The 12008-nt window shown below is 48.7% G+C and overlaps 1 protein-coding gene across 1 annotated transcript; it reads left to right on the top strand.

Annotated features, from left to right (window-relative positions):
• Window positions 1-374: 374 nt before the first annotated feature.
• On the top strand, window positions 375-5742 carry nptx1l (neuronal pentraxin 1 like). Its single transcript, XM_056604832.1, has 5 exons — window positions 375-957; window positions 1883-2096; window positions 2810-3054; window positions 3600-3779; window positions 5470-5742. Exons 1-5 carry the CDS (start codon window positions 484-486, stop codon window positions 5689-5691), a joined length of 1335 nt encoding a protein of 444 aa, XP_056460807.1. The 5' UTR covers window positions 375-483; the 3' UTR covers window positions 5692-5742.
• Window positions 5743-12008: the final 6266 nt, after the last annotated feature.

Genomic DNA, 12008 nt, shown 5'->3' with positions numbered 1-12008 from the left:
TAACGTTTAGGCTCTCAACGCCAGCAGGGACAATCATTTGGCATTTTACCGGCCACATGGAACTCAGCCTGGCCGAGGTGGGATGGAACCGACAACTCTTCAATAGTCTGACAATTAAATATTCACCAGGCGTGAAACGGCAGGCGGTACACGGGGAAGGAGAAATTGAGTCTTGAGTCCACGAAAGTGCGTGCGTGTGTGTGCGCGCGCGTGCGAGCGCGTGACGCTGCCGAGTGGATTACGAAGGGAAGTGCGGCTCCGCGGGGCTCTCTCGCCGTGACGCAGCGGACAGTCGCCTCTGCGCAGAAGCCCACGCGCGCGGTATATAAACGGAGGGCGCGCGCTGCGAACGGGGACAGTTCCGTGGTGCTGAAAACCTGCGCGCTCTTCACTCCGCGCTCTGCACCGCAAACTCCGAAAACAACCAGACCCCGAAACTTAACCCACCGGACGCACCCCGGCGTGAGGCGACCTCGCGCCAGCATGAAGCTCGCACGGGACAGGATATACTGGAGACTTTTCCTGTTTTCCTCGCTTTTGCTCGCGGGGACTTCGGCGCAAGGAGGACAGACGCAGTTCATCTGCACGAGCGTGCCCAAGGATATGGACATATGCTCGGCCACGGTGCGCAACAGCGTGCCACCGGTGGCGGCGGGGGACGACCTGAAGACCACCGTTCTGCAGCTGCGCGAGACGGTATTGCAGCAGAAGGAGACCATCATCAACCAGAAAGAGACCATCCGCGAGCTCACCTCGAAACTCTCGCGCTGCGAGAGCCAGAATGGCGGGGGCGCGGAGCCCGGGGGCGGCGGGGACGAGCGGGGCGGCCGAAGGAAAGACCCGGCGGGGGGCAGTAAGAACACCATGGGGGACCACGTGTCCCGCGGCCCATCCGACACCCTGGCGCAGCTCGCGCAGACTCTGCAGTCGTTGAAGCAGAGGCTGGAGAACCTGGAGGTACAGCACGCGCTCACCGGCTGATAGACCCGTTTAACTGTCAGGTTAAGTTAGAGCGGGACCCCGAAATGAGTGTGCGGTGCGACACCGCATCACATGTAGGATCTAGATCCACATGTGAGATCATGTTTATAGTGTAACCGGTGAAACCTGTTAGAAACAGTTTTTTGTTTTGACACTTAAACCGAAACTCTAACGTCCCCTTTGAGGCACACTTATTTTCTCATTTAATGTCCCCTTCAACATCCCTTAAACGTCCCCTTTAACGTCCAGAGCTTCAAGCCAGCGCCTTTTTCAGATATTTGTTTGAGTTGCCGCATGATCCCTAACGCGAGAGCTTTTCTTTGCGCTCGTTAATACCGCCATTATCTCCCGCCGCCCTCTCCCGCGGATTATTTACTGATCACTGTAAATATGTGAAGTGCACGCGCACCAACATCTGATGCACGCACGTGCGCGCCTCCTTGAATGGAATGCATTTATAAAGCGCTCTTATAACCTGCGGCCACTCAAAGCGCCTTACAATACTGCCTCACATTCACTCATGCATACACACGTTCACACACACGTGTGCATGAATGGTTGAATGTGTGCATGAAAGTTTGAATGTTAGGCGACAGCCAGCTCGTCTGGAGCAGTCAGGGTGAGAAGCCTTGCTCAGGGTCACTGCGGCCCTCCGCTAGGAAGAGCCGGGGATCGAGCTAGCAACCTTCTGGTTACCAGCCACCCCACTCTACCTCCTGGGCCACATGCGGCCCCGTGAGATAACAAAAAGTGTGTTCCTCGGGAGCAGTTTGGGTTCAATGCCTTGCTCAGGTTCACCTCGACACTGCGCTCAGTGGGAGCCGGGGATCGAACTAGCAACCTTCTGGGTACAAGTCAACCCGACACCAAACAAAGTGTCTTTCCCTCTGCCCGGTTGCAGCAGTTCAGCCGGAGCAACAGCTCAGGCCAGGCGTCTAGCCTGAAGGACCTCCTGCAGACCAAGATCGACGAGCTCGAGCGCCAGGTGCTGTCGCGCGTCAACAGCGTGGAGGAGGGCCGGCAGCCTGCGCTGCTGCGCAACCAGACGGCGCAGCGGGGCCGCGTGGAGACCACCCTGACGTCCATGCACCAGAGGATCACCGACCTGGAGAAAGGTGTGTGTGTGTGTGTGTGGCGGGGGTTGGGTCGAGGGGGGCCTCTCCCGGAGTCAACGAGTCAGTAATGACATGGATAGCCTAATTAAACGCAATTAAGGTATACGACTCAATGAAACATTTTTAGACTCGTATAAGAAAATAAATAAAGGAACTTTATAAGAAATAAAGCAAGAAAGGAAAAAAATGAAATAAATAGGCTAAAAATGTATAATCGGACGAATTTTATAATAAATAAAAATCAAGAATGAAAGAAAGCGGAAGGAGTAAAAACATAAATAGATACATTAAAGTTGATCAGTTAGGAAATATACTGCCATGTGTATGCATTGATACGACAGTGAGGTCGATGCATGTGTTTATGTTACACAACGCAGACGGATAATGCGTTGTGTAACAAAATTTCCCCTTAACCAGCACGCTTTATTGTCTATAAATCCTCCAATCTGCTGACATTACGCAGCGTCAAATAACACAAATATATCACACACAGGCTATATCAGCCGATTGCGTGACTTATAAACTATAAAGCGTGAGAGTTTAGGATATAATTTGTATCACACACATGTTGTGTAACACAAACATCCTCTAAACCCGCACGCTCTATCTTCTATAAATCCTCAAATCCACTGATTTACGCAGCGTCGATGCTTTAAAGCGCCAAAACTCCAGGGAATCAATCCATCAACCTCCAACTTTCTTTGCCGTTCCAGGACAGCGAGAGAATCGGCCGCTGGACAAGTTCCAGCTCACCTTCCCGCTGAGGACCAACTACATGTACGCCAAGGTGAAGAAGAGCCTGCCGGAGATGTACGCTCTCACGGTTTGCATGTGGCTCAAGTCCAACGCGTCCCCAGGCGTGGGCACGCCCTTCTCCTACGCGGTGCCGGGCCAGGCCAACGAGCTGGTGCTGATCGAGTGGGGCAACAACCCAATGGAGCTGCTGGTCAACGACAAGGTAGGGCCCAGTTTCGAGTGGTTGGCTGACGATAGATCGATTATCAACGTGATGGACCTGAGGGATTACGCATTTAGAGTAGGCCTTCCACATTGCGGACGGCTTAAAGGGATCCGTCCCGGCGGGAGACAGGCCCAGACAGTGGTGGTGGGCCGTTCATCCATTGGGGCGAATATGGATGAAATCCAATTATTTAATATCTATGTAATGGCATTAAATAGGCTACATTTTCAGTGTTGTCAAATGCACTTGTGTTTAGCTTTGTGTTTGGTGCAATACCTTGTTCATATTGTTTTTATAATTAGTTTTACGTGACTCACATGTTATCTCTTTAATACTGTTTTTTATTTTGTGGGGTATTTTGTTTCCAAATACAGAACATCTCATAGACATTGAGCTATTCAGTTTCCAACGTTGTGTGTGTTTTCCTTGTTATAAATAAATACATTTCCGCCATAAACTGTCTCAGAAATGGCACAAACTGGTGCATACAGATTCACCAGAAGAAGCATTAATTGAAGAGTTCAACGCTCTAACTCGTGCAGGTCGCGAAGCTTCCCTTCATCATTAACGACGGCAAGTGGCACCACATCTGCGTGACGTGGACGACGCGTGACGGGGTGTGGGAGGCGTTCCAGGACGGAGTCATGAGGGGGAGTGGCGAGAACCTTGCCCCGTATCATCCAATCAAACCGCAGGGATTACTCATCCTGGGCCAAGAGCAGGTAATGGCCCAGTTTCATTTAATGCCTTTTAATTCGATTCTAATTTAATTACATATTCTTTATTAATTATCATTAATGAGTTTGAGTTTCTTAACGTTTTTTTCTTGGTAACTGCTGGTTTTGATTGAGTTTGTAACTTTCTAGCTCCCATTTCATGTTTAACTCCTCTGTTGAAAGATTTTACCATCAAGGGAAATCTTTTAAATGTCACCCAGTCTTTAAGATGATTTATATTAAAAGCTATCAAGACATTTTTCTTGATTCAATTCACTTTTTCATCACCCATCAGGCTCATGTGTATGTGAGAGATGGGGAATGAAGCTAATTGAAAATTCTTTATTAAACTACTTTTTTATAAACTCCCACCAGACTTCACGTCACTCCACATCCTTCAAATAAAAATAACCAAACTGAAGGGCGTTCTCTCCGATCAGAGGCCTCAGGAGAACTCCACAATTTAGCATTTAGATGAACACATGCCTGACTGCCAAATCATGCTCCTACATCCATAGCTTCCCCGATAAAGTTGTGAGCCTTACACTGCTTCATTCTGAGCAGATTCTGAGCACGATGAAAGTCTGCAAAAGTCACAAATACAGTGACATCATGTGATCTTAATAACGCGAAGAGGATGTGTTGAACGAAGGAACGTATACTCAGACCTCTTCAACGACCCCGGACAGTGCAGCAGGAAGGCTGAAGCGGGCCGACCAGCTTGTGTTACAGAATGCCTCGTGTAAAAACAAACAGAGCACTGACTTCTTTTGTGCCAAGGATTAATCAGTTGATTAACAGGTTGAATTCAGGTAGAGAGCCATCCTAAAGTGCACTATGCACCTTGAATGTTTATGTTTATTGTCTGTTTGTATTAGTTTGTCATTTTGTCTATCGTTGTCTGAGTCTGTATGTACTTGTACTTATATGTGCTGTTTGTGCTTATATGTTTTTTAAATGTTCCCTTGGGGCAATAAAGGTTTATCTATCTATCTATCTATCTATCTATCTATCTATCTATCTATCTATCTATCTATCTATCTATCTATCTATCTATCTATCTATCTATCTATCTATCTATCTATCTATCTATCTATCTATCTATCTATCTATGTGTAAGAGAGAGGAGACCGTTATCTGTAGCGGTGCCCCTTGTAGGGTACTGCGCTCACACTGAACCCTGTAGGCGTCTGAGCAGAGGCGCACTCTGGCCTCGACGATGAATGTTCCTGCAGTGGGTTCACACCATCGGCCTGTTCCATGGGCGGATGATGAGATTGGCCACCCTGAGCGCCACCCCTGCTCTACCCTGACCTATCGACAGACTCCATTGCATTTACATTCAGCGCATTGAGCAGACGCCTTGATCCAAAGCAACCTACGTTCGCAAAGCCAGTACATTTGTCAGAAGAAAGAGAAACAACATGTATTGCTGTCTCTACAGTAAAGATGTTCATAGAAACAAGTGCCAAGCACTAACACTCTCTAGGTTAACCCATTCCCTGTACACAACAAAGATAGCTAGGGTAAGATGCTACACGAGTACTATTTTTAAGTGCCAGGACTCACGACATACAATAATTGCCTAAGAGGGGTACGTGGGGTTCAGGGGAGGCTATGCAGAGTCAAGGTGCATTGCCTTCTTTCGGTAACTTTCCATCCCTGTTCTAACTCCTCCTACGCCTGGTCTCTGCAGGACACGTACGGCGGTGGCTTCGACGCCACTCAGGCCTTCGTGGGCGACCTGGCAAACTTCCACATTTGGGACCGCAAGCTGTCGGTGGGCGAGATCTACAACCTGTCCACCTGCAGCAGCAAGGCCCAGGTGGGCAACGTCTTCTCCTGGCTGGAGACCAGCCTGGACGTGTACGGAGGCGCCTCCAAGTGGACCTTCGAAGCCTGCCGCCAGCTCAACTGAACCGGGGCCTGACCCCTCGACTCAACCTCAACTGACCCCAGGACACACACCCTCTACCCTCCTGGGGGTCTGACCAGCCAATGAGGACATGGGGAGGGGAGGGGTGGGGGGGGTATCAAAGCCACCGTTGTCATGGTTACCCACAGATGAACAGTTTCACTTTTTGACAGTTGGACGGTTTAACTTTTTGACAGTCGAACAGTCGGACAGTCGGACAGTTGGACAGTTGGACAGTTGGACAGTTGACGGTCGAAGCGGTGTCCGGATCTAACTTTGGGGGTGTGCGGGAGTGTTATCCGGTGAACTAAGGACGCCTGATACTAGAGTTATATTTTGGCTTTCGGAAAGAGGAAGATTATCATGAAGTGGACTTTTGACAAACGGTGGGGCTTTGACGTGAGGCGGTTCCGACCGCGGTCCCGGGTTCCATTCTGAAGCCAAGCCGCCTGTTACCGTCGTGATGGTAGGTAACCATCGGTAACCCGGCCCGACGCGACGCCGGCGGCGGCGGCGGTCTTGTGCCACCATGACAGGCCCAGGTTTGAGGAGGACCGCCTTGGTTCCCCCGCTCAGACGGCGCAAGTCTCTTTTTCTTCTTCTTCTTCTTCTTCTTCTTCTCCTCCCTGGTCCTGCGTTATGTTGCCGTCGCGGTCACCCGGACGTTTTCACAGAGACATTTGGCAGAAGGGTTTTTGACAGTTGGTAGAAACTGTTGGTAGAATGTAGGTTGCAATGGAGGGAGAGAGAGAGGCGGGCGGGCCATGCTTTTCCACTGCTTTCCATTGTCGACCGCCCCCCCCTAGCTTCAGTGGATCCATGAGAGCGATGTCTTGCCAACGTACGGAAACCCACAAGAGTGCCTTTGGGCCGTGGACGCAACGCAACCGCCATCGTCTGCAGTCTCTGTTCGCCGTCTGTGTTTCCGTTGAGTTTGTTCTGTGAATTCAGCTTATTTTTTTTCGAGACGAGAAAAAAAGATTAACACGATTATCGGAGCGACGTGACACTTTGTAAGATACCGAAATAGAGTTGATTTAAAAAGTAAGCTAGTTTCTTTGTTCCCGGCGGGGGTCCGATGGCACGGCGGTGGGGCGGGGTTCGTACTTTAGGTGGGTGGCGAGGTGTACAGGGGGGGGCTGCATGAAACACGCCCCCTCCTGACCGGAGCTCCGCCCCTGGGTCGCCATGGTTACGACCGTGGACACGCCCGGTCTGGGTTTTGTACCGTATTGTTTCATGACCCACGCATGGCTGCACTGAGACTTGGAGATTAAAAATGTTCTAATTTTATAATAAAAAGGAAAATAAAAGAGACTTATCGGTTTATGAGTGTTTCAGAGAGGGAGGGGGGAGGGAGAGGGGGGAGAGAGGGGAGGGAGTGAGAGAGAGAGGAAAGGAGAGAGAAAGAGGATGAGTGCTTGTGTTTGAATGCGACTATTCTCGGAAAAGAAAGGAATAGAGAGGTCAATATAGGTCAACATTCGAAAATGTGTGATTGTGTTTGTTTTGTGTGTGTGTGTGTGTGTGTGTGTGTGTGTGTGTGTGTGTGTGTGTGTGTGTGTGTGTGTGTGTGTGTGTGTGTGTGTGTGTGTGTGTGTGTGTGTGTGTGTGTGTGTGTGTGTGTGTGTGTGTGGGAGAGAAATACTGTACGGTCATGCTTGCATTGTTATTTCTTTGATTTGAACCTGTGACCCTGGTAGTGAGGAGATCAAAGAGAGTACAATCAATGAATCTCACACAAAAGATACACACACACACACACACACACACACACACACACACACACACACACACACACACACACACACACACACACACACACACACACACGGTACTTCTGCGTAAGTTCAACTATCTTCTTCCTCCAGGAATGTCGTCTGTCACAGGGCTGCGCCGTGGTGAGCTGGCTGGCTCTATAGCTGCCAGCCCGGGGCTGAATAATAGATTCCTACACAGCTGGGGGAGTTCCCTCCCCTCCCACAGCACCAGCCTGTAACAGCCAGGCAGACAGCAAGCCAGCGAGCGAGCCATCTAGGGACCTATAGCTGTATATAGCAGTATATGGCTGCATATACCTTTACTTTTTATCCATGGGATCCCAGAGACATCCAGTCAGCAATCATTACATTAATAAGCCGGTAGAAACAACCATCCACAAAATCAGTCACCGAAAACAACCAGATGATGTATCTATAGTTGGTCTAACAACTACCAAACCAGTCACCAAATGAATTAACCATCCGACCGATTACCAAACAAGTCAGCAAATCAGTTAACCCCAATCAGAGCTAACCACCAAACCAGTCCTCCAACAGCCGCCAAACCAGTCCTCCAACAGCCGCCAAAGCAGCCACCAAACCAGTCAACCCACCAGCCAGCAGCTGGTGTTCACCACTCCACCGTACCTGAGTGAGAAGACCCAGCCTGGAGTAGCTCGTAGCCCAGCAGATGTCACACGCTAACAAGCACTAAATTACCCCCCCAGGGGAACGATCATTTTGGATCGCTTTGGAGCGCTCAGCTGTGCATGTTAATAATTCACATATTGTGGTCGTTCTCGCAGTATAAATCAATACATGACACGCGGAAGATGTGTTCATTATTGTTAACAAGAATAGATGTCTTCTACACGAGTATCAATCATTTTAATTAAGCGTCGCAAACGGCTTGACTTCGGCAGCGGTTTGTGATAGCTGAGGCGGTCTTGACAGTGTGTGTCGTTTGGTTCACCACAAGAAGGATACCAGGTTCAATTCCCACCCTTGAGCAAGGCGTCCGTCCCCACTACCCGCTCCCTAACGACCTGTATCTGCATTCACTGCAAGTCGCTTTGGGGGAGAGCCAAGTGACGACAGTGTTAAACAGTCTGAGGGGATTACAGCGCAGGCTGGGAGCTGGAGCCTATACTCCCCGGTGGGCCTCTACTGTGTGGTCCAGATGGTTCCATCGCTGGGCTCAGGGGAGGCTGGGGTTATCTGAGGTTGTATGGACTGATATATATACCTCATCCACCTCCATTCAAACCACTTAGATACACTTCTGACTTTATATATATACATATATATAAATATATAAACACAATTGACGACTTACTGGTAGAAGTCACCTTGTGGTGTCTCAAGCAAAAAATCATAATACTTTGACAAGAGACTTGCACCAGCAACCACTGCTTGACAGATATTTCGCTCTATCCCCACACATTCTCATTGAGATAGTTCAAAAATGGTTATGGAACATGATGTTATCTTAGAGAGTTCGAGAGAGAGACAGAGACAGAGACAGAGACAGAGAGAGAGAGAGAGAGAGAGAGAGAATATGTAAGTGAATTAACTCCTTCAATGATGGTTAGAATGATTTTTTTATATTTCATAGTGTGCGTCTGTGTGTGTGTGTGTGTGTGTGTGCGTGTGTCAGAGTTTATGTGTGCATGTGTGTGTCTAAGGTAGGTGGGTGGATCTGTGTGTGTGTGTGTGTGTTAGGTGGGTGGGTGGATGTGTGTGTGTGTGTATGTCAGATAGGTGGGTGGATGTGTGTGTGTGTGTCAGATAGGTAGATGTGTGTGTGTGTGTGTGTGTGTGTGTGTGTGTGTGTGTGTGTGTGTGTGTGTGTGTGTGTGTGTGTGTGTGTGTGCATTAGGTAGGTGTGTGGATGAGTGTGTGTTCAGTGTGCATAACCTCCCAACTCATTTGTTAATGTATAAACTCCATCAATGAAGGATTAGAATGGATTTCGACTCATTTCAGGGTGCCCTCGTACGTGCATGTGTACCTGCCTGCGTCAATGTGTTCAAGGCAACAACATGAACCGAACAAAGTGAGGAGTTGGAGGTCTTCCTTTCAGCGGAGCGCCTTTCAGAGCTCCGCTGCGGTGGATTCTCCTGATTAGGAGCCGCGCCGCATGAGCCGCACGCTAATCTCAGGAGCACGGCGCCACAAAACAACCCGTGTGTCTCCAACAAGGCGAGGTCGGTCGTGGTCTTGTGTACGAGTCGACGCGGTGCTTTCTGCACACTGGCCGTAATGAGACCTCCACACAGAGCTTTTGTTTGATGGCACAATGCATGCTGGGAAAGTGGAGAGCAGCGAGAGCTTATAAAAAAATAAAATTTTACACAAGCGTCCAGGCAACGGAACAAACCAAACTGCACTCTCACACACACACAGACACACACACACACACCGACTTAGATGCACAAAAACGTATATACACACGTGCTCGCCATGCGCACACAAAAAAGATTTAGGGATATATTTTGTAACTATATGAGTCAAGGATGTGCTTTGTTTGAGAGAAGTAATGAATTTGATAACGTTTGATTATAAGCTTAAGTAAGGTTGGATTAGCTATGTAACAGTTAGGTTCTGCTCAGGTAAGGTTAGATCATGTTAGTTAAGGTTAGCCCCTCAGGCGAGGCGTGGCCTTGTCCCTGGTCCCTGCTGTACCTCCATGGCTGGGAGACTCCTGTCCCCTCCCATGGTTCTCTCCGTCTCTCAGTGATAACCCAGGGGGTCTGGGGGGCCCCTGGGAGACAGCGCTGGACAGACGAGCAGCTCAGACACGCCACAGGCTGTGAAGTGGTTTAGTCCAGCTAAAGCCGGGTCTAGTTAGCCCCACAGTTTACTTTTTTGGGGGGAAAAACCGAACTGAAAACTGGAGGCGGATACAAACTTCTAGTGAACATAAAGTAGGTCTTACAGTACGTAACATGGACAGCACCTCAAGGAGTATGATATAAGGGAGGTATAGAGGGAGGGAGGGAGGGAGGGAGGGAGGGAGGGAGGGAGGGAGGGAGGGAGGGAGAAGGGAGAGAGAGGGAGGGAGAGAGGAGAGCAAAACCTTTGGAAAGGAGTGAGTCATCCCCTGCATCACTAATCAGGCGTTATGGCCTCATCGCTGTGCTGAAGTATAACACTGTCGCAGAAAGTAGCTGGTGGATTATTCCGGACCCCTGGCAGAGAGTCAGAGGGTCAGGAGGATTTGTCTGGACCCCAGAGCTCCCATCATGCATTTGGCTCCTCGCACACAGAAGCTAACAGCTAACCGTGCCATAGTCCTGCCCTGTCCCGCTGCTAATGAGCAGGAAGCCCCCAGCAGAGGGGGCCGGGGGGGGGTTGTGTGTGTGTGTGTGTGTGTCTGTGTGTGTGTGTGTGTGTGTGTGTGTGTGTGTGTGTGTGTGTGTGTGTGTGTGTGTGTGTGGGGGGCAGCCTTACACACACCAGGTCAGTATGGGTGGATGAAGACATTGATAGATGTATGATAGAAGGAGGATAGGTAGATATTAGATAGATTTAGATTAACTTTATACCGTATAAGTAAGTATTCCTAAAATATTGTTAGAATATTATTTTATATGCACCTGCAGTATTGAGTTAAATGGTTTAGTTAAGTTGGCAATAGTCTTTTTAATACCCCTAACCTAATTGTAACAGAATTGTTTTAGATATAAACAAGGTTCACCATGAAAAATAATGATCCAATATAAATGAGTCAATTAAACTACGAATAATGTAATCCCAAAACGCTCGCCCCTCAGAATGCTCTCAGCCTCTCATTGGCCGACCTCATTACAATAATGGGGTCCTGAAAACGACTGTTCTATCTGCTCAGATAATGACTTTAATAAATCTCCTAATCAAGACCCCTTTGTAGGAAGAATAACGACCCTGTGAGCTATTCTGTTTAAACTGGTTTATTACCGGATCACCTGCCGCTAATCAACCCCTGGGCTTCAAGGTCGTTAGACCACCGTTCAATAAGGACAGAGATGATAAACGCATTATCACCTACGCTGATTAGTGCAGTACTGTCTCAATACCGCCTCAGCCATCTCTCATTTGACGGGGTGTTCCCTGGGTCGACAAGAGCGCTCACTGCTGACTGCGCACACAAATAGAGGCGACGTAATGATCCCTGGGGGGCTGCGACACGGGCTGCATGATGGCTCCATGACAACTGATTTGTTATCGTTGGACTGTGGACTTTATTTACACTAGAGTTTTCGCTCGCGCATTGCGCCTGCTCAACCTAGAGTTGTTATTAAACCCATTGCAATAATGTGGAATCCCCAGTCGATAATGCAACACATTTCTGAGTGCATAATATAATAACATTTTGCCTATCATTTTACAACGTATAACATTCGTACACCACAAATGACTCTTAAAAGCAGTGGCAAAGTTTCAATATTTTGTAACCATTCAGCAAAAGGCAACAGGCTGATTATCGTTTAGGGGGCCACTCAATGGCTCTTGGTTACATGTTTTATTCATTCACACACACACACACACACACACACACACACACACACACACACACAC

Source organism: Gadus chalcogrammus, chromosome 2 (assembly GCF_026213295.1).
Source record: "Gadus chalcogrammus isolate NIFS_2021 chromosome 2, NIFS_Gcha_1.0, whole genome shotgun sequence".
In the NCBI taxonomy this organism is placed as follows: Eukaryota; Metazoa; Chordata; class Actinopteri; order Gadiformes; family Gadidae; genus Gadus; species Gadus chalcogrammus.
Note: the sequence above shows the minus strand (reverse complement) of the source record. Positions and strands in the feature narration are given on the sequence as shown.